This window comes from Cryptotermes secundus, unplaced genomic scaffold (genome assembly GCF_002891405.2).
Source record: "Cryptotermes secundus unplaced genomic scaffold, Csec_1.0 scaffold1556, whole genome shotgun sequence".
NCBI lineage: Eukaryota > Metazoa > Arthropoda > Insecta > Blattodea > Kalotermitidae > Cryptotermes > Cryptotermes secundus.
In genome coordinates, this window is record NW_019734989.1 from 88968 (window position 1) to 114258 (window position 25291).

The window sequence follows — 25291 nt, forward strand, 5'->3', positions numbered from 1 at the left end:
TGAATGAATGAATGAATATATATAAATGAATGAGGATTTCTGCTGAGAATTGAGGTTTTCCCAGTGGCAAAAATTTATATTGTATTCTTCTGTTAGGATCTCTGCTGTTGATTGTTTCCATTGGTCTGGACAGGGCTCTTTCCCATCTCTGGCTGTGACTGGCCAGTTCTCCAGCTCTCTATGGTCCAGTTTCTTTGCGCTTTCGAAATAATCTGGGCATCCACATCCTGGCTTTGTCTTGTGCTCTGAAGATGGTCGTAGCAGGTTCCACCAAATCAATAGTAACCACTTTTGAAAGTATGTGATGCCATAACCCAGAAGATTACGGTGTATAAACATATTTATCTTCCTTGAACTATATTTTAATCTAACTGGTTAGGCACTTGAAGTCCTGGAGAGTGTATCTGTTAAGAATGTTGTTGTTTCACTCTTACCTGTACTCAAGAGTTTCGAGCCTTCTGAGCTGCTGCTCATCCAGTGCATTCAGTGCAGTTAGGCGATCGTTGAGTCGCTGCAACATTTGAATTGCTCTGTCCAGCAGTCCATCTCCTTCAAATGTATTGGGGCCTGTTCCGGTTCCATCCAGTTCACTTGGTTTAGAGGACAGCAGAAGGGAAGATACATTTTGAACCTAGGGGAGGAGGAGGGGGGACATTTTTCTTATTGGAAATACTATTAACTCTAAGTATAACATCAGAAAATTAGAATGGATTTAAGTTTAAATTGCTGTTTCATAAAATGATAGATGTATTTACATTATTGCTGTTTAATGTAGTGATTTACAGCGAATCCTGGCTGAGGTTTCTCATGTTTTTTTCTTGGCTTGTCTAGGAGAGAATGAAGATAATATGGTGACATTGGCCATGGCCACTTTTTTCTGAATCCTTATCTGCCACCATTCACATTCATACTCTCACCTCATCTATCACTATAAACTTATAGAATTGAAGTGGTATCATTTAATAACTTAAGAATGAATCAAGTAACATGAAATAAAAATAGTAATCTCACCCTGGAAGTGTTATTTCTGGTCCTTTGAAAGTGAAAATTAGAACTTCCGTCGCTGGGACCTGCTATTCCTTCTGTCTCCCTTGTCCGACTTTGTCGTCCTTGGGTTTGGTGACCTTTTTGTGCAACATTAAATGGTAGTAGCTGAAATGGAGGATTTTGAGCCCTGTTGTTGTCATCACTTTGCGCATAAATAAACTCAAACACAGTGCTTAGAAGTAGCATTGAAATAATGGAATGAACATTTTCCATGTTTGCAACACACAGGATGAGGGTCTGTATGACACTGTGTTCTGTTAAGCTGCTTCACATGTGGGCAGTAGAATTTAAGTTGAACACACCAACTTGATGTCTGCATTCTGTTTGATTTTTTGTTCCTCCTTTATTAGGTGGTTTTGTTTTATTTTGTGCTACAGTACTGTGAAGAAATTGATGTTCTCTCATGAGAGAACTGAAACAGGCATTTGTGGTTAGTTGCATAGAAGCTGTACGAGTAATAGACACTAGTAAGGAGGTTGGTCTGTGAAGTAAATGCAAAGAAAACAAAGCATGTTTTTTAGTCAGTCTTACAGTATATATATATAATTCTAAGATAATTGTACATTTCTACATTATGACATGTTTCAGCCACTATTTCTGGTCATCATCAGGCAGTAGTTATATAGTCTTTCTCAAATTTTCTGCTATCCCCCCTCCATTGGCCAGCTACAACTGGAGAGGAAGGTCATGTAGTTGTTTACAATGTAGATTTTTAGTTACAGACTTAAACAAAAGTTGTGAAGTATATAAAGCTTTATTCTAGTTTATATACTTTACACTTTTTGTTTAGTGTGTAACTAAAGACCTGCATTGTAAACAACAATACAACTATCCCCTCCTATTGTAAACTTTGGCCATTGAAAGGGGGATAGCAGAAAAGTTGAGGGGGACTGTATAAGTAGTGCCTGATGTTGGCCAGAAATAGTGGCTGAAATATGTTGTAATGTAGAAAACTTATAATTATCTTAAAATTATATGTATATTGTGAGACAAACTGAATAAAATTTCTGTACACAATATCCTAAAATACAGTACAGTATAACTAAGTATATGTTGGTGTCTCCTCACAAGAAGGCCGGACCAATTGATAACATAAAGATGGCTCATAGATCCTTTTCAAAATGTGGCAGAATTGAGGTATTTTGGAATGACAGTAACAAGTCCGAGTTTCATTCATGGGGAAATGGAAAGCAGATTAAGTTCAGGGAAGACTTGCTGCCATTTAGTTCAGAACCTTTTATCCTCTCATCTGCTGTCTAAAAATATGAAGATTAAAATATAATTTTGCTTGTAGTCTTGTATACGTGTGAAACTTGGTCCCTGGCATTAAGGGAAGAACATAGGCAGTAAACTTACTCTTTTAGTTCTCTTCCTTATTCAATGTCTTAGTCATGCTGTATATCTATAAACTTGATTTGTAAGGGGAGGTTATATCTTCTCTGTCCCATAATATTGTAACAGCCGGAGACCAGATGCTGCAAGAACAGCTATGGGACGGAAAAGGAACGGGGGTGCACCGTTAGGCTATTCGGGACGAACAGCCTTAAGGAGGGAGCAGTGTAACATGTTGCGCGACTGAGAACCCCCCCCTCCACCCTCCTCTCCACGGTAACGTAGCGCTCCCCGCCACTCCCCTCCGCGGTGACGTCACGCGGTGACGTAACGCGCAACGCTAACGTAACCGTAATCAACGTCCTACTGTGACGTGGCACTCATTACGCCACAGGCAAGCACTGCAGCTATATAAGTGGATGCACAGTGCGTATCGATGAGTTCGAGTTCTATTGTGGCTACCAGAGAGTTCTACTGTAGCAGTCGGCGAGTTATAACGTGGCCATCGCCGAAGATAGTTCCGAGCAAGCTTACGAGAGCGTGTTATCAACAGTTCTCCAGTCAGCCGACTACAGTTGGAGTATAGCAGCCGTCGCGGTAAGAAGATCCGGACGTGTGTGCGATTGTGTAATTGGGAGCGTGTGATACAGTGATACATAGCTCCCCTACTGTCAACGTGTATACTACTGAAGACAGAGTGAACTGATTTGCGCATAGGGTTAGAAATCGTGAAACCCCGCAACAGTGTTAACAGATTAATGCGATTAGGGTTATAAAGTGTGAAACCCCGCAACTGTGTGATAATTAATTGTAGCCGTTATTTGTAGATTGTTAAATAAACCAATTAACCATCTCTACGGCGTCTTCAGTAACGCAAGACACGTTACACTGGTGTCAGAAGTGGGATCCGTAACGAAAACACATTACAATATGTACTCAGTTATATATTCTGAAGGGCCTGCATTTTGTTACACATCCTACAGTGCAAGCTTGTCTTCCTTTTCTTTAATGTACAGCTGTCAGACTTTTTTGTCTTTAATTCTGAGCCTCAAGGCCTTCTTCCCCTTCTGTTTATAATTAACATGAAGTATGGCTGGCTTGTTTGTGTCTAAAGCACATATAGGCAGCTGAACAGATACAGGAAAGATATAAGGTCCTTGCTACTGTGAATCTGGATAAAATATTTCTGATGTCCAATCCTAATTTTGCTACAAAGACACTCTAGAATCTGTAGAAGTTATTTAGTAGATGCTGCTTCTCGAGTTGGTTAATGTAGCTCCAATGCTCCAGCCTTACATTCTCAAGGTAATAGGTTTGAATTTCTGATGTTACCAGTTTTCCTGGTTGAGTTCTTTGTGTTTTCCTCAATCTCAGCAGGTAAATGCTTCACCCTAAAAATGGAGGGAATACATTCCACTGAAACATTAGTGATCTTTGTAAGATTTGAGCTTTTCATGGCGGTGACTATGAAGAATAAACATCTTCTGGGATTTGACGCTGTGTAGATCTTGTGTGAACCGACGTTTCGGAGGAACATATCGCCTCCATCTTCAGGGTAGAAACAATCTGCAAGTGACGATCCTGTCTGCAGCCACCTGCACACGCTGGTTCCTCTACCTGAAGATGGAGAGGAAACGTTCCTCTGAAATGTCGGTTCACACAAGATCTACACGGCACCACATCCTAGAAGGCATTTTTCATTAGTGATCTTTGACTAGACTATATGGCATCACATTCCAGAAGGTAATAGCACTTGATAAGATGACTGAATAATGAATTGAAAAAGGTGTGGAAGGAACTGATCTTGGTATAATTTGAGCTACTGTCTCAGAAATGTTCTGGATGGACTGAGGAAAAGCATGAAGAAGTTCAGTCAGAGTAGCTGGTGCCTAGGCCAGGAACTTCTGATATAAAAACGAAGGATGCTGCCACTGCTGGAATGTTCCGTGAAATGTACTTTGTTATAGAATAATATAAATTTTGAAATGTGAAGTTTCAGTGCGAAAGAAATCTATTCATGTTGCACTGTAACTGGACAGAGATATTGGCACTAAGAAAGATTATCAAGTATGTGATAAGTAACTATTGAAATTATATGGTACCTATAATGAACATAACATATCTATACAGGAGCTGAAGCTAAATATGTCATTCTGAGTTTTAAGTAATGTATGCATAAAATGCTATGGGGTTAACTTACTAATCACATAATGCAAGTGACAGGTGATTAAAGAAATAATCTGTTAATCATGGTATTGTATATCTCTGATGAAGTGAATATATTGTGTGATTTGTTGTGTATTTTTATACAGGTCAAGGTCGATTTGGTAAAGTGTACACAGCTGTTAACAATCAAACTGGTGAAATGATGGCAATGAAGGAGATTCAGTTGCAGCCAAATGACCACAGAACAATCCGCAGGGTGGCAGAAGAGCTGCGTATATTTGAAGGCATCCAGCACAGTAACCTTGTGCGGTACTATGGTGTGGAAATCCACAGAGTGAGTTCCCACTTTATGGTACAGTTTTTTAGAGATATTTGTGAATTAGATATGTGAATATCTTCTTTCAGACAGAATGGGACTCAATATAAGTAATATGGTTATCACTTTTTTCTGGAACATGTTTTCCAGCTCTCTTATGTACAAGACCGAAACATACCATGCATTGGCATGTTGAGTATGCATGAATTTATTATTTGAAGAGTTCTGTCTTTGGGATATAATGCTATGTACTCTGTTGAAAGTCTGCTCTGCTTGCTACCTGCTTCATACTGGTTTCTTGCTTGGCTTATTTTTGGACCCTGGAGGTGGAGACACCATGTTCCACCAAAATGTTGATTGACTTTCAACAGACTACACAGAGTTATGTCACAAAAGGTAGAACTTTCTTAGCTACTGCTGTGAGGACCTCAAATCATGCACTTGCTGTTTGTAAGTAGCAGCTGAAAGAAGAGCACTGTACAAGGTAAATATTATTTCATGTCAGTATGTGATGTACTCATAGTTTTCAGGATTGAATCTCATTTGATCCATCTTTTTATAGGTCTTTCAGCCTTTTTTTGTACCATTTATTTATGATGTCTGAAATTCTGTCTGGTATTATTAATATGTAAATCCTTCCTACATCATTATGCCTCTTTTCATCTTTGGAGTGTAACTCTTGCTGCTGAAGCTAGGAAATGCATTTCTTCAGAACAGTGTAATCATATTTCCATCTACAAGGTTCAGAACATAATGCCATTATTGAACCATTACAAAACACTTGTCAGTGAAAAAAAAAGTAAAATTATCAGTAACCATGATGCAGTTGTGTAAAATTGAAGCATGAATTTCTTATAAATATAATTTAAACATTAATTTTCTATCTCACAGGAAATGCATTGCACCTCTGTTATAGAAAACAGTTAGTTAATGCAGTTTAGCTATATAATTGTTGTTTATTCTGAGAATCATGTGAAGCACATAAATAAACTCTGTTGGCAGAGTGTGGGATTTTTAAATGTTAAAAATAAATGATTGTTGCAGTGTTCAGTGTGTTTTAATGAGTGAAAGTGTGTAACAGGTATATGGAATGACTGTAGCTTCAGCGCTCAGATGTGTGATCTAGGTTAATAAGACACCAATAAATGGATAACCAAAGTATACGAACATCTTGTAATCATGAAAGAGCTTTATCCAACCTAGTTAAAAAATCAAAGAATGGAAGATTGGAATCATACTATAAAAAGTACTGTATGACATTAACGAAAGTGATGAAAGAAGCTAAGAAATTGTACTACAAAAACTTATAAGTAACCTGGAAAACAAAATGCAATTAACCTGGAAGATTATTAATAAAGAAACTGGGAAAAGGAGGGGCCCAGATAATATAACCGAATTGAAAGTGGGGAATAGTAAAGTAACTAATACTAAGGAAGTAGTAGAAGTATTCAATAAATACTTTATAACTATAGCTGAGAATCTGGAAACGAAAAGTGCCAATAAAAATGAAGCTATTAAATTCTTAGACACTTTGAAATTTGATAAATTCCCTGAACTGAAGCTAATACCTACAGTGGAGGTGGAAATAAAGAGCATACTTATGTTGCAAAAATCAAAAGATTCTACAGGATATGATGGCATTTCTAGTAAGATATTGAAATACTGTATAACTGAGATAAGTAAACCATTGTGTGACATATTTAATGCATCTTTTGAGCATGGAATATATCCTGATAGAATGAAATTTGCCTCATTAAGACCTATATACAAACAGGTGAGAAGGCAATTATGGCAAACTATAGACCAATATCATTGCTAATAAGTTTTTCTAAGATTTTTGAAACAGTGGTGTACAATAGATAGAGCAACACATACATACAGACAGTTTAATATCTTTTGCACAGTTTGGATTTAGAGAAAACAGTAACACAGAAATGGCAATATATACATTAACTAATCATGTTTCAGAAACGTTGGAAAGACGCAGTCATTCATTGGGAATTTTTTGTGATTTGACAAAAGCATTTGACTGTGTGAGTCATGATATTCTTTTGAGTAAATTAGCAACATACAGCATTGGTGGTAAAATAAAGATATGGTTGAAGTCCTGTCTGGAAAATAGAAGACAAAGAGTTGAACTCTATAATAATGAAAATGGAAAATGCTGTTCAGACTGGGGAACTGTCAAATATGGAGTGCCACAGGGCTCGATTTTGGGTCCTTTGTCGTTCCTTTTATATATTAATGACCTTCCGTCAGCATTAAGTACTGACAACAAGTCATTGTTGTATGCTGATGATACAAGTATATCAGTGTCAGGTATTAATATCAATGAAATTCAAGAAAGGTCTAAACGTACGTTAAATTCCTTAAGTCAGTGGTTTAAATACAATGGCTTATCCCTAAACTTGAGGAAAACTAAAGTGTTAAAATTTGAAACAATCAATCATGACAATATGCCTGTACACGTAAAGTTTAACAATGAATTATTACAAGAGGAAACTCATATTAAATTTTTGGGCATTGAAATTGATAAGTTCTTGAATTGGAAGACACAGGTTGAATCATTGTTACCCAGATTGGGAAAGGCATGTTATGCAATACGATTTATGAAACCATACAGTAATGTTACAACACTTAAAATGATATATCATGCATACTTTCATTCACTCATGAGATATGGAATAGTTTTTTGGGGTAATTCGTCAGAGGCCAAGAAGATCTTTCTCTTACAAAAGAAGACTATTAGAATAATAATGGGGATGAAACATAGAGAGTCATGTAGGCCAGCATTTATAAAGTTAAATATATTAACAGTGGTCTCTCAATATATTTTATCTTTGATGACTTTTATGATAAATAACTTGAAATATTTTACTTTTAATTATTCAATTTATGAGAGACCAACAAGACACGAAAGAAATTTACATGTCCTACAATCACATCTTGCAATGAGGCAGAAAGGAGTTCACTGCATAAGTATAAAAATATTTAACAGCCTGCCCGGATATTTAACTGATTTAGTACATGATAAAAAACAGTTTATAAATGAAATAAGAGATGTCCTAATACATAATCCGTATAATACTGTTGATGAATTTTTGCTCTTCTGTCGGGATCAACAGCTAAGGAATAGAAGGGGAGTGCATGCTGACTGATGGATGTCCCACAGTAGGCATCAATATAGACATTAAGTGTAAGTGTAAGTTAAGGAAGGAGAATTATTGTGTATTGCTAATTATCTTGTTGGTATAATTGTATGTGTAACATTGTATCTATTTATTTGAGGTATTCAGTTTAGATTTTAACTATGGTTGAATTGATGTCTCTGCAATTTTATCTGTGATTGTCTTGTGACTGTTGTTTGACAAGTTTTATATTCAATGCCAGTTGCACACTTGTGAATACTCTGAAATGCTGATGGATGTATGTATGTATATGTATGTACAGTTGATGTTGATATAGGTGTAAATAAAAATATAGGTTCTAAATGTAAACACAGATCTGTTCTACAATTAAAATGAAAATGTCATCAGAATTGATCCTTGTAGTGTTACTGTTATATTGAAGATTTGTGATCTACATGAAAGAACAGCTGTTGTCCTAGAAAATCATATTTCAATATCCATAAGATTCTTATTTTCCCCATCTGTCTTTATGGCCTAGTGCTTAGTTAATCATAGGGCACAACTTAATTTTACTTTGTTTAAGATTTTTATTAAGCCCAATGACAGATATGATTATTCATTTTCAGATTTTATTGTTTGCATATTAAAGGTAAGTATCTTTGTCTGTGGTATTAATGTTTGAAAATGGTTCATTAAGGTTTGTTACAGCTATGAACTTATTCAAGCATGTGGAGCATATATTTGTGCACTTTCTTGGAGGCACCTACTTCTGATACTCTGTTCACCCTGTTTGGAAAGTAGACAAGAATATGAATGTGCCTACTCATCTTTCAACATAAACCTCATTTTGTTTAATTTCTTTAATGCAGACTTGAAGTGTAGTTTTAAAATATTGTTCATTAGTTCATATGTTTTAATTTTGCCCTGAAGTTCATGCATGAGGTATGCCAGTATATTGTCATGTGAGTGAGGAGCTGGGGCTGAGGGCAGCATAGCATGGCCAGTGTGCACTACTCTTTCTAGAAATGATGAGATGTACCCGTCCCCCTCCCTCACCTTCACTTTCCTCAGCTCTTCCAGAAACGTGTTTACATGTGAAGGTATGGGACATTCTAGAAATGTTATACACATAAAACAGCTGCTAGTGTGGATGTCTGTTGAAGCAGAGATGGAATAGTGTGTGTTGTGAACTGCAAATTAGTTCAGTGCAAAACTGAAGAAGAGGACAATGCAGTGGCTTAGGGTGAAATAGTAGTTTAAAGACAAACTAATATCAAGATTGTAATGTGTGTGTAAAATATATTTGGATACATATTATTAATTTTTATTCATTGTGAAATTGACCTCCCATGACAATGTATGTAGTTAAGAATCACCAAGTTCCTCATTGTACTGTGTCCTAAATGCTTCACATACTTCATCCTTCTTAAGTTTCACTGTTTTCATGAGCAAGTTTTGCCATTTATGTTCTTCTTGCAAAGTAAAAGCACATTTCAGACTCGTACAAAACAGCTGACAAAGTTACTGTTTTATGTACAAAACAAAAGAAAAACAAACTCCGTGGCCTGTAGTCCACAAGCGAACTATACCAACCAAGTGACTGCTGCTTGTCGATGAAGTTAGTGCTGACTTTAGCGGATAGAAGGTGTCGTGTGGTCAGCACAACAAATCTCCACAGTCGTTAATTTCAGAGTCGCATTTTCTTGAAATAGCTCCTCAGTTATCCTCATGAGGTTGAGTGGTCCCTGTTCAACACCCACTAATTCTCAGAAAATCTGGTAGCGCCAGGATTTGAACCCGGGCCTATGGATCTGTAGTCAGAAGCTCTGACGACTAGACCACAGAGGCGGTCTCTGTTTTGTGCACTGTATATAAATATATTTTTGTTTATAGAATACCAAATTAGCATGCTGGTACTGAAATACTGGACGTTTCATTACTGTGAAACAGACTTTACATGAGTATTGTTCGTTGTGGTGTTACAGGAAGAGATGTTAATCTTCATGGAATTCTGCGCAGAAGGCACTTTGGAGAGCCTTGTAGCTGCAGCAGAGAGCAGTGGTCTCCCTGAAGTTCTGATCCGTCGATATACTCGACAGCTGCTACAGGCTGTGGCCACTCTCCATGATCATGGTGTTGTGCATCGTGACATCAAAAGTAATATATCACTTGTAGCATTCTCCAGTGTATATGTCTCTTGAACCATGGATCAGGTTTTGATGAGATTAATGTGGAATGGATCTTCAAAGAATTTGCCTAGGACACGTGCTGTTAACACTAGGTTGTACTGGCCAGTTAGGTCTGCCACTTTACATGAAAGTCTGAGTAAATCTGTATGACTTATATAGCAGTCAAAATACTGTCATAATCTGAAGCAGTTAGACATTGAGATCTCACATAGTTCAAATGTAAATTGGTAGTAATAATTAATATTAATAGCTGTGATGTATATTTTTATTTTTTAGGTGTATTTTCTTGTTACGGTTTATTGGTGCCTGTTGTCATTTGTTTTGGAAAGAACTGAAGTAGGTTTATTCTTGAAGTTCTCCAGTTTTCTCCTGTTGATTGTCATTCCAGTACTGCTTTATAGTCATATGCATCTGTCACTGTCCAAGAGGTGTGCAGTAGACCTGACAAGCAAGCACAGTATCACATATATAGCCCTGGACCTCACCTCAGATATCAGAACATGCTGGACGAGTAAACATTTCTGTTTGTTTGTTTTATACATACAAGCACAAAACTCGGACAGGGTTGTTGCTAATACTTTTTCCTTCTTGTAGGTGCAAATATCTTCCTAACAGATGAAGGAAACTGCCTCAAACTGGGAGACTTTGGCTCAGCGGTGAAAATCAAAGCCCATACTACTCTGCCAGGGGAACTGCAGGGCTTTGTTGGAACACAAGGTTAGGATTCTGGTATCCTAAGTTACATAGTTTTTCCCCTTTTTTCATATAATTAGTCATATTTTAGAATGGAGTGTTTAGTCTAGATTTGTACTAACACTTTGATCTGCAAATGGTAAGTGAATAAAGCTATGAGACACACAGGATGTCACACACATGCACAAGCACACACGTCATGCATGCATACACACACACCCACCCACACAGAAAGAGCTGGGTTAGTCAAGTTAATAAATGGACAGACTGTGAGCTGGACAGCTGAAGTTGAAAGCAGTTAGAATGTGAAATGGACCACTCTCAGGTCTCATTCCTCTTCTAACTCTGTTAACAAATTCTGAATTCCAGATTGTCTAAACATTCTGTTTTTAATTCTTTTCCTCCCCTTCCCCCTTATTCCTGCTAAAAATTGTATGTATATTGCCTGGATTTTGCGTGTAAGGATGCATACTTTGGTATTATATTGTGACGTATTGACCCACAACACACGTGGCCAACAATACAGGAGCTACATTTTCTGTGGTCTGTGCACGGACCATTGCTATGGAGCATGCACAGTGACGTCACACAACAATAGAAGAAGTGATGCAGGCAGGTGTTTTGTGTAGGTCTGTCCTGGGGCTGTTTTTTCTGTGCTGTGTGGTCCAGGCTGCAATTATGTAAAGGAGACAGTTTGAAGGAACAGGAGAGTCAAGGGAATGGGAATACAGCAGCGTACAATGGAGTACAACAATGAGAAGTGAGGTCAGTTGTCAGTAGGAGATAGCCATGGGAAATTAGTAGTTGAAGAAGAATTAGAAGTCAGCCTTTGAAGATTAGTGTGTGTGATTAGAAGATTTAGTCACAGTGAGACTGTTTTAATTCCATTACCAGGATGTGACTAGTGAAGACAGAGAATCCTAGTTTGTGTGTAACAGTGAACTGTAAATTTTGTAAATCAGTGACAGTGCTGTATTGCTTGTAAGTACAAGTTGATTATATAAGGTGTTAAACCTATTCACCAATCCAAACTGTAGTCACTAATACACCTGACAGTATGTTGATGGCAGTTAAAATATACTACATACTTGTAGATTGTTGCTTGACACTGGTTTGGGATATCACAGTTCAATAATATTTATTCCATAATTTGTTCAAATTTGGAACTGTTTTATATTGTTCTTTTCATCTCCTTCAGTTTTACCTTATGAATTAATTTCTCTTCTCAAAATTAATAAATTTATCAGCCTCTGTAACCACTTTGTTAAGTTTCTGTCTCATGTTTGTGTCTGAGTTCCTTGAAATCCTCATATCATTGTCTCATCATTATTAATTTACTTTCCATGTTCCTATATAATAAAGATACTTGTCATGACCAGCAAAAAATTGGGATTGATGAGAGGTGAATTATTTCATGGCGTGTATGCCGTATTGTTTGTGTATTTGTGTCTGTCATCTGATAACCAACCACATGGTTGGTATTTACTTGTTATTGTTAGGATGTGTTATAAATAGGGACTAGATTTTAATGCAAATGCAAATTTCTCTCTTGCAGCCAGAAAGTATGCTCGTTTGGATATATGTATGAATTACTTCATTTCTTAAATTTTGGACAAGGTTTGATGGTGCATATAAATGCATATTTTGCCTGCTTTATGAATAAGCATCATCTTTTCGAAGATATCTATTTATACTGCATATTTCCTTTTTAAAATGTTTATCATATATAATTTTTAAATTTATGCAAATTTTCAGTCATAGTTGTGTGTATACAATTTTTCTTTTCCGTATTAGAATATGTTGCATATTTGACTCAACATTTCGTCAAGATTCATGTTTCTGATGCAACACCCAGGACGGGACTTCCCCGATCTCTCTACTCGTAACTTGCCTCATCCGCGTACCATCAAAGTGGCTGCAAAGAGATTAGTCGGAAGCGTTCACATGTAGCAGCTATCAGCATAATACGATTCAACCGATAAGGGATTTCACTTATTTATTTCCGAAGTCTCCATGAGGTTCGTTACGCTTCTTCATTTGAAGCTGGGGCCATTCACATTAGCGGTGACTAGTCTGTAGTTAAGTTTGTTTAGCTTTCTGTAGTCATGCAAAAGTGAAAGTAAGTCAGAAAACTAAATTACACCTATATCAGTGGGAGTTCGAAGGAGAGATGATAAGTACGGATAACGAAATTCTTTATTGCCGACCATGTGAGAAAATAGTTGGTTGTGAAAAACGCTTTCAAGTGCTTCAGTATTTGAACACTAATATACACAAAGAGAATGTTAAAATGAAATCCATGAAAAGTGATCCTGTTCAAAAATTACTTAGTGAATTTTCTAATAATAGTTTTTCACAGTTTTCCTTTGATTTATGCGAAGCCTTTTTAGCGGCAGATATTCCGCTGTGGAAACTAACCAATCCTACTCTGAGAAACTTCATAGAGAAGTATACACAGTGCAAAGTGCTGGATGAATCGACTGTGCGCAAAAATTACGTGAAGCAGTGTGAGCCATGTTGAATGCTCTTTTGATGATGCCATGCCTTCCAGCCATGTTAATCATGTTCTTTTCTTAGTGTGCCCTTGTCCCTACCCCTTCTCCCCATGTGTGGAGTGTACCACGAGGGATTCCACTTCCTCTCCCTGTCCGTCCCCTCAAAAGGCTTGGAAGAGGCCGGCTAGTGAATTTGAAACAGTCGCTGCTTGGGTCGACAGCGTAGCAGACATATGCTGCCAGCTGGGGTAATTGTCAAATTCTGTCAAGTGTATGGTATTCTAAATTATGTCTGGCTGTGTGTGTGCTGGCAACGCATGTCGGGGGTTTGGTCGCGTCTGCTGGCCAGTAGGTTTACTGTGTGGCAGTGACAGGGCCTTAGATTAATTTTGCGTTGTTGTATTTCCCTTCGAGGAATCGACTGTAGAAAATTAATAATAGTCAAGGTTTATTTTGTGCGAGTTGATGTAGCATGATTGTAAGCAGAGTTACTACAGCAGTGAGCATGCGTAATTAAGTTTAGTCAGATGCTGCAGATAGGCAAGCCGTAAATGTAACGGACAGACTTGGTTAAAGTTGTATGTTTGGGCCTACGTGCTTCTGTAAAGTTGTAATTGTTGTATTTAGTTTATATTGTGTTCTCTGTTATTAAATTATGTTATTGTTGTAGAACTGAGTCTTGTCGATTGGGAGTGTCTCCCTTGCTGTTAACTTGGGAGTCCCTACTCTATGTAGGGAGCATGTATGAACATAACATGAGAGCCCGTGATGTCAGCACGAGAAGTATAAGGTAGCAGGAGGAGAGCAGGCAGTGCAAGTGTTACGATCTTACAATTGAAAGCATTAGAGATAAGATTCAAGATTTTGTGTGGGTATCAATTGACGAAACACAAGATTGTGATGGATGGTTTATTGCAAATTGTATAGTTGGATCCCTTAATAAGAATGAACAATCTATCCCATATCTTCTTGCGGTAGAGCAATTTGAAATCGCAAATAGCTCCACAGTTTCCGAATTTTAATGAATTCCATGAATTTACTATGGCCGAATGGCATTCAGTATTTGCGCGTATTGCTCTTTGTGACTGATGCCGAAAGTTATATGATGAAAGCCAGTACTGCTCTTAAAGTTATATTTCCAAATATGACACATTTGACTTGCCTTGACCATGGGTTGTACCATGTTGCAGAAACAGTTCGTGCAAATTGACAAGTTGGTGTCGTCTGTGAAGAAGGTATTTGTTAAAGCACCATACAGAAAATAAGCCTTTAAAGCAGTACCACCGAGCGTTCCACTTCCGCCGGAACCAATTTTAGCGCACTGGGGCACGTGGCTGTGTGCAGCAAGTTATTATACTGAACATTTAGAAACAGTTAGGAATGTCGTGAATACATTTGATCCTAAAAGTGCAGCATGAGTTCAAATTGCTCAAGATGTACTAAAAACACAGAACTAGAAACTAATCTTTCCTATATATCTGCTCACTTCTTTCATCTTCCATCCGCCATTTCCTCACTGGAGGCAAGCAATAGCAATGCTACTTTGTATCAGTTGTTAAGTGTGTTCAAAACCACTGTTTCCAAATTGAATTCAGTTCCTGGAAGAGTTGGTGAAGTAGTAAAGGAAAAAGTACACAGCATTCTTTAAAAAAATCCAGGATATGAACAAATTTGTGAAATTGAAGAAATTTTAGCCAGTAAACATACTGAACTGCCAAGTAAAACATCACTAATATTGGAGCAAATACCGGCTTTTGTACTTGCGCCCCTAAGTTCCTGTGAGGTGGAAAGAAGTTTTTCCCGCTATAAGGACATCTTACGAGACAATAAGAGGCGACTAACTATGGAAAACCTAAAACATTTAGTAATTGTGAACTGCAACAGAAGAGAAGTTCAATGTTCGGAGAGCTGAATGTGAGTACCATTGGTTTTTTAAATTTGTAATGAAATATGTCGGCTTTGTTGCATGATTTGTGTTTAAGTATAGCTTTTTATTGCAAGTGAATCATTCAGTGATTACATAAATGAACTTAAATATTGATTTGTTGTTCTTAGAATAATGTAAAATCAATTTTAATATTTGGTATAAATTTTTATGTGCATATTTTAATGCATATTTCAGAAGTTTTTCATGCATAAATGCATACATATTTAAGGGATTATTAGGGCATAAAAATCTGGTCCCTAGTTATAAAACAAAATTGAGTTGGCAGGGTGATTCAAATGGAACTGAATCTCTACCTACTTAGTAATCTCGGATCTGTGTAGAAGTTTGTTGCACCCTGATGTCAAGTGATCTTGATTCTCTGCATTCCTTGTCGAATTTATAGCACTCATATATTATGAATTTTCATTCTGTACACATAATATTAAGCTTCTAGCTTGAGAATTGGAGTACAAAGTCTCAAATTTTATTTCCTTCTGAGATATATACTCATACTTTCATTCCATTGGTAGTTTAACTGTAAGGACACTTTGGATTTTATAGTTCTGCATTGCCAGCCAAGCCTGTGCTACAGACCAGAACATAATGTATTGTTGACCATCTATAAAATATGATATTAGCAAACTCTAATTATTTAAATAATTATTGTGCCTGGCTTTTTATTTTAGCATACATGGCACCAGAAGTGTTCATGAAGACGAATACTGAAGGTCATGGCAGAGCAGCAGACATTTGGTCTGTTGGCTGTGTTGTTGTCGAAATGGCTTCGGGCAAGGTATGTCTGTAAATTGAAGGGGTTGCTTGTTGCATTCAGATTCATGAATTCTTTGAATGTTAAGCATTTTTACTAAATATATGTCAGATAATAGGTTGAATGTAAATGCAGCACATTTAATTAACCATTGCCATAATCCTTTACAAAGAGGATCATGAGTGCAACTTTAATGGAGGATGGATGCACTAAGATTCTGGAAACCTGAGGGAACTAAAAATCTTAAAGAATAGGCCAAACAAGAAACCAGCATGACAGAGCTCTTCTCATTATACATTGTTGGCACATGGTGCATGAGTTGAATGTTTGGTAAGCTATGTATGTCTGTCCTGTCATCCATGTTTTTTTTATATAACAATTTGAGAAAGAAACTAGTGAAATGTACATTTGGAGCATTGCTTTGTATGGGGCTGAAACTTGGACATTTAGGGCAGTAGATCAGAAACACCTGGAAAGCTTCAAAATGTGGTGTTGGAGAAGGATGGAGAAGATCAGTTGGACCGATTATGTGAGAAATGAAGAAGTGTTACTTAGAGTCAGTGAGCAGAGGAATATCCTACACGAAATAAGAAAACGGAAGGCTAATTGGGTTGGTCATATCTTACGGGGTAACTGTCTTCTAAAAGAAGTTATTGAAGGAAAGATAGAGGGGCAGATAGAAGTGACCAGAAGACGAGGAAGAAGACGTAAGAAAATGCTGGATGACCTTGGGACAGAAGAGGATATTTTCATTTGAAGGAGAAAACTCTAGATCACATCAAGTGGAGGAACTGTTTTGGAAGAGACTGTGGACCTGTCATCTTGACAGATTACAGATGAATGATGAATGATTAACAATGAATGAAATTTAATTAAACTTGTCTGTTGACATTTACATGAGCCGGGATAGTGTAATCAGTATAGTGACTAGCTATGGGCTGGACAACCAAGAGGTTGGACTTAAGGGTCCCGGTAGGGTCAAGAATTTTCTCTTCTCCACATCATCCAGACCAGCTCTGGGGTCAACCCAACCTCTTATCCAATGGGTACCAGGGGCTCTTACCCCAAGGGTAAAACGGCCGGGGCGTGAAGCTGACCATCCACCTCCAACTAATGCTGAGGTCAAGAAAATGTGGATCTATATAGCCACTCCCCCATACACCTTCATGGTGTAGTGCTTAATTAGATGGTCATAGGGACAATTTTACTCTTTTTTTTTTTTTGCATCCACACACTAAAGGCTCAGGAAAATTTAATTTGCTTTGTACGAGGGGCGTTCAAGTTCTAAGGTCTCCGATTTTTTTTCTCAGGACTGGGAGCAGATAGACACATGCGGTTTAGTTTAAAATGTGTGCACTTTTTGTGAATGCATGACAGAGATGGCAGCACTGTACAGCACACAGAACTCTAGTGGTGGCGGCGAGAGTGAGGAGTGTTTCTGATACCTAAAATGGCGGCGTTTTCGTTACAAGAACAGCGAGTAATCATTCGTTTTCTCCACTTGCGTGGTGTGACACCCATTGAAATTCATCGCCAGTTGAGTGAGACATGTGGTGTTGGTGTCATGAATGTGAAAAATGTGCATTCGTGGGTGCAACAGTTCAAAGAAGGCCGAACGTTGTGTGACAATGAGCCAAAACAATCTCGGCCTCACACCAGCCGGTCTGACAACATGGTCGGGCGAGTTGAGAAAGTTGTTTTGGAGGATTGCCGATTGAGTGTGGAAAACATCGCCTCCAAAGTTGGCATTTCCATGGGATCTGTGCACACAATCCTGCATGAAGAACTCTGAATGCGGAAAGTGTCCTCCAGGTGGGTGCAATGAATGCTGGCGGACGACCACAAGGCTGCGCGCATGGCAATTTGCCAGACGATGTTGACACGTGATGAAGGCATGAATGGGACTTTCTTTTCATCAATTGCGACAATAAATGAGACATGGATGCCGTTTTTCAATCCTGAAACGAATCGCCAGTCAGCTGAATGGAAACAACCTTGAAGTGGTTTCTCATGGTCCCTACTCACCTGACCTGGCTCCTAGCGATTTTTGGCTTTTCCCAACGATGAAAGACACTCTCCGTGGTCACACATTCACAAGTTGTGCCGCTATTGCATCAGCGATTTTCCAGTGGTCAAAACAGACTCCTACCAAAGCGTTTGTAGCGGCCATGGAATAATGGCGTCAACATTGTGAAAAACGTGTACGGCGGCAGGGAGATTATGTTGAAAAGTGACAGAAGTTTCAAATTTTTTGTATGATTATTGTGTGAGAAAAAAATCGGAGACCTTAGAACTTGAATTTGTTAAAAAGCGGCTCATTGCACAAACAGTTGGTTAGGTAAAGGGTAAGGTAAAGTTGACCCTGAGCCTAATTAATTCTGCACTATGCCGTGAACACGTGTGGTGGACTTAGGTATATTTTTACTGTTCTTGAGCTTGGCAATAGATGGAGGTGAGTGATTGGTTTCATGCCCTGGCTGCTGTACCCCTGGAGAAAGAGTACCCAGTAGCCATTGGACAGGCGGCTGGGTGGGCTCTGTGGAGGAAAGAAAATTCTCTTTCCCAAGTCAGGAATTGAACCTTAGCTGTTTAGCCTGTAGCCCATCACTGTACTGACTGAGCTATTCTAGCCAATTAATGTGTGGAGAAAGTATAAATCTCATTAGGATATACAACTTGTACTTGAAACATGTTTTGAGATAGTGGCTGGTTAATGAAATATAATGAAAAATAATATATGATTATGTAATACAAAGTGGTTCAAATATGACCGGGACTGATTTGTGTGTAAACAAGCTGCACTGCGCAGCAGCTGTGTGACCTTGAGAGAGTGAAGCCACAACCTCCACCCTCCCTCCTGTTCGGGTTAGAACTTGTGCAGTCCTGTCTGGGAGTTGTTAGAGTGATGAGTGAACAGAAGGTACTGTGGAGTGTGGAACAATGCATGGTGATCAAATTCCTTGTTGGAGAAAATGTCCCGTGCGCTGAAATTCACCACAGACTCCAACAACAGTATGGGGAAGAGTGTCTCTCACGGATCCTTGTGTTTGAGTGGTGTAAGTGCTTCAGAGAGGGCAGAGAGCATGTGGAGAAAGAACCGCGTGATCGTCGGCCGCGAACATCCATCACCGAGCCAAACATTGATCGTGCAGATGCGCTTATTCGTGAGAATAGGCACATCACTATCAAGAAACTTGGAACAATGCTGTCCATCAGTGTTGGTAGTGTAGAAGACTTCGTGAAATACCACCTGCACTATCGCGAGGTGAATGCACGGTGGGTACCACACACTTTGACGGACATGAACAAACTGGTGAGCATGCAAGCTGCCAGTCGTCTCCTACAGCAGTTTGAAGATGAAGGTGATGCATTTTTGAAGTCTATAGTGACCACCGATGAAACATGGGTGCACTACTTCATTCCCGAGTCCCAGCAGTCATCGTGTGAGTGGCGGCATACCAGTTCTCCCAAACCCAAGAGAGCATGGAGGAGCCGTTCAGCAGGAAAAGTGATGGCAATGTTCTTCTGGGACTGGCAGGGGGTTATCCATGTAGACTTTCTGACAGATGCCAGAACAGTCAATGCAGCTTATTACTCAGACCTCCTGGCAACAGACATGAAGGAAAAGTTCTAATCCAAGTGGAAGACAAATGGAAAGTGGGCAGCCTTCCTTCAAGACAATGCATGCCACAATACAGCCAAAACAACAATGGAAACCCTCCAGAAATTGAAATGGTACCTTCTGACACATCTGCTGTACAGTCCCGATTTGGCCCCAAGTGATTTCTACCTGTTCAGAAGGCTCAAATCAGACTTGCAAGGCAAGTGGTTTGTGGACAACAAGTAGATATACCGCCAACCACAAGCCTTTTTTGTAAAGGGCATCACGGTGCTTCCAGAACGTTAGAAAAAATGTGTTCATTCCAAATTAGGTGGAAGATGGAAAATGTAGAGACGTGTTAGAGTTTAGTGGTTTTGTTGCAGCGTCCTTGGGCAGAGTTTGACTCCAATTATCAGATCATGTTCAAAGTAGGAATGGGGGAGACGCCTGCTGTTCCAGACAGTCTTAGTGAGGAGGGCCGTCAGTTTTTGCAGCTCTGTCTCCAGCATGACCCACGACAACGAGCCTCTGCAAGTGAACTTCTTCATCATACTTTTGTCAAGGTAAGTCCTTTGTCTCAGGAGTTTGCACTGTTTGAATTGAATTTTAATTTACTTGGAAACAAATTGCAATGGCCATTCTCTTCAAAGGCTAATTTTTTGAGCGGGTGTGAACAGTTATTTGAGATTGGATAATCTTTAACTATAATTCATTATATGATGACATGTTGACGCAAAGCCAGAATTGCAGAACCATGGAAGATGTCCATTGCTAGGCAGTGGTTCTCTAAACATGTTTCCATGGCAACCATATCATATGACAGCTGCAATAGATATGCCAGCATTAGAGGAACTGTTTTAGGCAATGCTCTGTGTTGGTTCTATGTAGAGGCTATGTAAGGAGAGCCAACTGAAGCTTTAAGACAGATGAGGCAGACAAGTTCTGAGTAAGAGTGAGTGCTAGCCTTCAGTAGTGAGTGGTAGCCAGTGATGGCCAGACATGTCTAGGAGTTGTGGCCATGAGGAGCTTTGAGACAGTTGGTAGCTGGTAAGTACATGAACCCTGAAAGCTGAGGAATCTACAGTGTTGGGAGCATTATCAAGGAACCACTGATGAAGATGGAGCAGACTGAGAAGACTTAGTGAGTGCTGTAGTGAATTATGGAGTGTGTGAACTAGTGATAATGCTATAATTACTTGTAGTTACGATCTGTGAAGTGTTCAGTAAATCCAATTACCAATCCAAACCCTGTCTGGTCACTTAAAATATGTGACAGTATTATATAAAGACCTGACAGTTGTCTCTTTTCCTTTTCAACATTTTGAGAGGTCATACTTATAATCACTTTATTTTGTTATGGTACTTTTCATAAAAGCATGACAGTAATATTATCCCATAAATAAAACAGTATTTTTGCAAAGTTTCTGAGTGAACTTAATTGTAATGTGGAATATTTGTAACCTTTATGAAATCTGAACTTGCTACTATTTTAATGTCACATCTCTTCTGTTCTCTTACACAACTTAGAATTACAATTACAAATTTATCAGGTTTCAAAATGTAATTATTAACGACATGTTTCAAAGAATATCATTCTCCCCTATACCCCGTAATGTTCTCATGTCCAAATTTCTGTTTTGTTGTGTCTTGGTATGGCACAAATATTATCTGTTACATTTAGTCTGGTAGTTTCTTAACTGTACACAAACTTTAATTGATGCAAGTAAGGAGGTTGGTCTAGAAGTAAGCTCAGAAAAACTAAGTATATGTTGCTGTCTCATCACTAAAATGCAGCGCAAAATCATGACATAATGATAGGAAACAGATGTTTTGAAAATATGGCACAGTTCAGATATTTGGGAACGACTGGAACAAATCAGAACCTGATTCAGGAAGAAATTAAGAGGCGATTGACCTTGGGTAATGCTTGCTACCATTCGGTCCAGAACCTTTTGTCTTCTCGTCTACTGTCTGAAAACATAAAAATTATAATATACAAAATTATGCTTTTTCCTATGGTTCTGTATTTGTGTGAAACTTGGTCTCTGACGTTAAGGGAGGAACAGAGACTGAGGGTGTTTGAGAATTGGAATGATCAAGTCAAGGAGGATGAGGTGGGCAGGGCATGTAGCATGAATGGTAGAGAAGAGGAATGCATATAGGATATCGGTGGGAAAGTCAGAAGGAAAGAGACCACTGGGAAGACCAAGATGTAGCTGGGTGGACAATATTAAAATGGATCTTATGGAGATAGGATGGGATGGTATTGATTGGATTGATCTGGCTCAGGATAGGGACCAGTGGAGAGCTCTTTTGAACACCGTAATGAACCTCTGGGTTCCATAAAATGCTGGCAAATTCTTGAGTAGCTGCAGAATTGGCTTCTCAAGAAGGGCTCAGTTCCATGAGTAAGTAAGTAAGTTTCTTAACTGCTTTAAATACTTTTACAACCCTGTTTACCTCAGATGTTTGCCAAACAGGTTGGTGTAGCAGCACTGCTCTTCACCTATATTTAAGAGGTGCTTGGTTCAAATCTTGGTGGGAACAGCAATTATCCTGACTGTTTCTTTTGTGGTCTTACTCAGTCCCTCCAGGCAAATGCTGTTATAGTGCCTTAATTTGGCTTCACCCACTTCCTTGCAAGTTCTTTTCTAATTCCTTTTTATTTTATGCATCCTGTTATGTATCCATATATGATATTAAAGTGACAGTACTAGAACATTTAATATCTTTTCTAATTCATCATTCTTGTGTCATTCTACCATTTGACTCTATATTACCGAGCTTCTGACAGCAAAAAATAATCCCCCAAATACATTCATCAAGTGTGACCACTTTACCGTACATGATACAGTGGTGTAGTCAGGTACATCTGAAGGTGCTTTGAATCATCAAAATACATTTTGAAAGATAAGCATCTTGTATGTACTAATGGTTGTTTAGTGCCTACATACTGCAGAACGACTGCCTGTAAAATGTTATCTTGTAGTTGGTTTTTTGCGTCTCTACTAGAGAAATGAATGCAAAACATTCTTCCCATTTCTGTCTTTCAGATTGATGAGGATGATGAAAGCCTCTCTACTGATATACCTTCACTTGTTGAAGACTTTCTGAAAGTTGGTATCAAGAAGGATGTAAAATAGCCACCAACTTTGGAAAGGGCTTCTCACGTCACTGAAGTACTGGTACGTAAGCGTGATGCTGTGAGTATGGAGCTATGAGCATAAGAAGCAAAATAGTGGAGTCTGTCTCTTTGCTGTACTGTCACTGAGGAATTATGCAAATATACAGACTTACAGCGAAGCTCATGATGGGCTTTCTGTATCTCTATGTGACATAATACCATGTGTAAAGGAGCTGATAAGTTGTAAAGCTGTTTTGCCTTTAGTGTTGTTCTGAATGGTTTCAGGACTATAATTATGAAGTTCTTTTTGGATTTGTCTTATGTAATCATATCCTTTGTTTACTTTATGTGTGCATCATGTTGAAGTTATATTTTCAGGCCAGGTTTCTTGTGGATACACTTCAGGTTGATGTCAGTAGTACAGACTTTTATAGATGATTAATATTTATATATTAGGGACATGATCCAAAAACTGCTTGTAATTTTTTGTTTTTATATAGTGACACTTATATAGTACATTTTATTGTATATAGTGCATTACAGTGTCTGTTTTAGCTGTCTGTGACCAGAAACAGTGTTTGGAATGATTATTCAGTTTAGAGGATGCTTGTTACTTGTGACTGTGAACAATTACAACACTTTCACTGTTCTACACAATCTACAAATATTTACAGCTCATTCCAAGTTTTCTCCTGCTGGCTTGACATACTCATTTCTTGGTAGCGGTTTGCAGCAGAGGAATTCTCTCTGCTGCTTCTGTGCTCAGTGGCTTGTGCCCTCAGTGCTTGAAGACTGACTGCTGACAGTTGACAGTGGTCCTGTCTGTCGGTTGGTGGGTTGGGTAAATGGTCGTGGTTGGTCAGTTAGTCGGGCAGTCTGGTAAATTGCTGGATCTGACTCCTGCGGGACACAGCCAAGTTTTACTGTCTTCTTGACACCTGTACTCTTGGTCCTCCATATTTTATTTCATGACAGACCGCATAGAAAATGTTGCCTCCAACAGTCCCTCTGTTGTTGAGTGCATATTCATTGCTTGGCCCAAGTAGCCTGTAGGGATACTACAACTTCCTCTGCTCCAAGGGGACATGCCTGTGATACTTATTATCACCCTGGAGAATAGCATTACACGATGCTGGTCCTGACACTTCTTCCACTTTTGATGACATCCAGTCTTCATTCCTCATAGATTAGGTCTCATACTGCTGATCTCCAACTGCTCCCTCCTTAGTGCTGCTAGTCTTGAGCAGCTTCCTGGTAAAGTGCCAGTTGGCACAGGTGTACTACCATCATCTTTGTTCTAGAATGTTGCTGAATCCTGTACACCACATCATTGATTTGGGTGACTGCCCTGTATGGGCCATCCCATGATGGCTGGAGTGTGGGTGACTTTCCTTTAGTCCAAGTTGAGCGATATGGCCACACTTGGTCACTCTCCTGGAAACCCGTGGAACTGGCCAGGCAGTCATAGTGTGCTTTCATTCTGTTGCTGGCCTGCTTCAGATATTGGCAGACATACTGGTGAATGTTGCAGAAGTGAGCTATGTGGTCAGTGGTGGGTCATTTCTTGTTGTGGGAAAGGGGGTGGGGGCCACGGGCCAAGGGATAGACTGAATTATCTTTCTGTTTCATATTTGTCATACCCAAAGCTAGTGTCCTGCCCTTGTCCTTACCCTTCTCTTCATACAAAATCAACGTTTTCTTCAGTCTCCATAGAGCTTCTTTGTTTCAGATCCTTTATGTCAGTGGTTCTCAAACATTTTCATGTCACCACTCCCTTGGTTCCACAAACTCATCCCCAGTGCCCCCAGCCCTACCCTATAAAGTGTTTTTCAGAATAGCCATTTGCAGAACCCACTAATGAATGTCATAACAATAAAATGAGATACCACATTTACTAACTTCTTCACTGTTAGCAAATTGTTAACACAATGGATGACTGGGGGGGGGGGTCACTTCCAGAGCCCCCTTGCCGCTGACCATCACCCGAGGATGGTACAGTCCTTTTTGAAACCACTGCTTTATACCATTCTCGTGGTCTGCTGTTATAGATTCCAGGTCCGTCGTCTGTCTCTCCAGTACATGGTTCTTCTCATTAGCTATTCTTAAGAGAGACTTGCAAGCAAGAAAATTGATACTGCAAGAAACCACATTCTTCTTATTTTGCTCTATATTTATTTCACCCAGACCGCCTCTGTAGTCTAGTGGTCAGAGTTCCTGGCTACAGATCCAGAGGTCCCAGGTTCGATTCTGGCGCTACCAGTTTTTCTGAGAAGTAGTGGGTCTGGAACAGGCTCCACTTAGCCTTGTGAGGATAATTCTGGGGCTATTTCAAGGAAATAGTAGCTCTGGTCTAGAAAACTGAGATTAACGGCCATGGGGATCCATTGCGCTGATCACGTGACACACTCTATCTGCAAAAATTGGTACTAACTTCCCTGGCATGCAGTGGTCGCTTGGTCAGTATAGTTTGCTTGTGGACTATAGGCCACGGAGTTCACATCTTC

At 39.0% G+C, this 25291-nt stretch overlaps 2 protein-coding genes across 5 annotated transcripts in view; one reads left to right on the forward strand and one right to left on the reverse strand.

Annotated features, from left to right (window-relative positions):
• LOC111869193 (fibrinogen C domain-containing protein 1) overlaps window positions 1-1297 on the reverse strand; it is an 18612-nt gene extending 17315 nt beyond the window's left edge. For both annotated transcript variants that reach the window (XM_023860490.2, XM_033753318.1), the window contains exons 1-2: window positions 1012-1297; window positions 435-631 (exon numbers count right to left, since the gene is read on the reverse strand). In XM_023860490.2, the coding sequence (XP_023716258.1) occupies window positions 435-631; window positions 1012-1260 (446 nt within the window). In that variant the 5' untranslated portion in view covers window positions 1261-1297. The remainder of the gene's footprint in view (window positions 1-434; window positions 632-1011) is intronic.
• LOC111869192 (mitogen-activated protein kinase kinase kinase 4) overlaps window positions 1-25017 on the forward strand; it is a gene marked incomplete at its 5' end in the record, with an annotated part of 108109 nt that extends 83092 nt beyond the window's left edge. For 2 of the 3 annotated variants that reach the window (XM_023860489.2, XM_033753316.1), the window contains 6 exon segments: window positions 4692-4879; window positions 9975-10146; window positions 10773-10895; window positions 15980-16086; window positions 20047-20226; window positions 22717-25017. In XM_023860489.2, the coding sequence (XP_023716257.2) occupies window positions 4692-4879; window positions 9975-10146; window positions 10773-10895; window positions 15980-16086; window positions 20047-20226; window positions 22717-22806 (860 nt within the window). 3 annotated transcript variants of the gene reach the window in all.
• Between the last annotated feature and the right edge of the window lie 274 nt (window positions 25018-25291).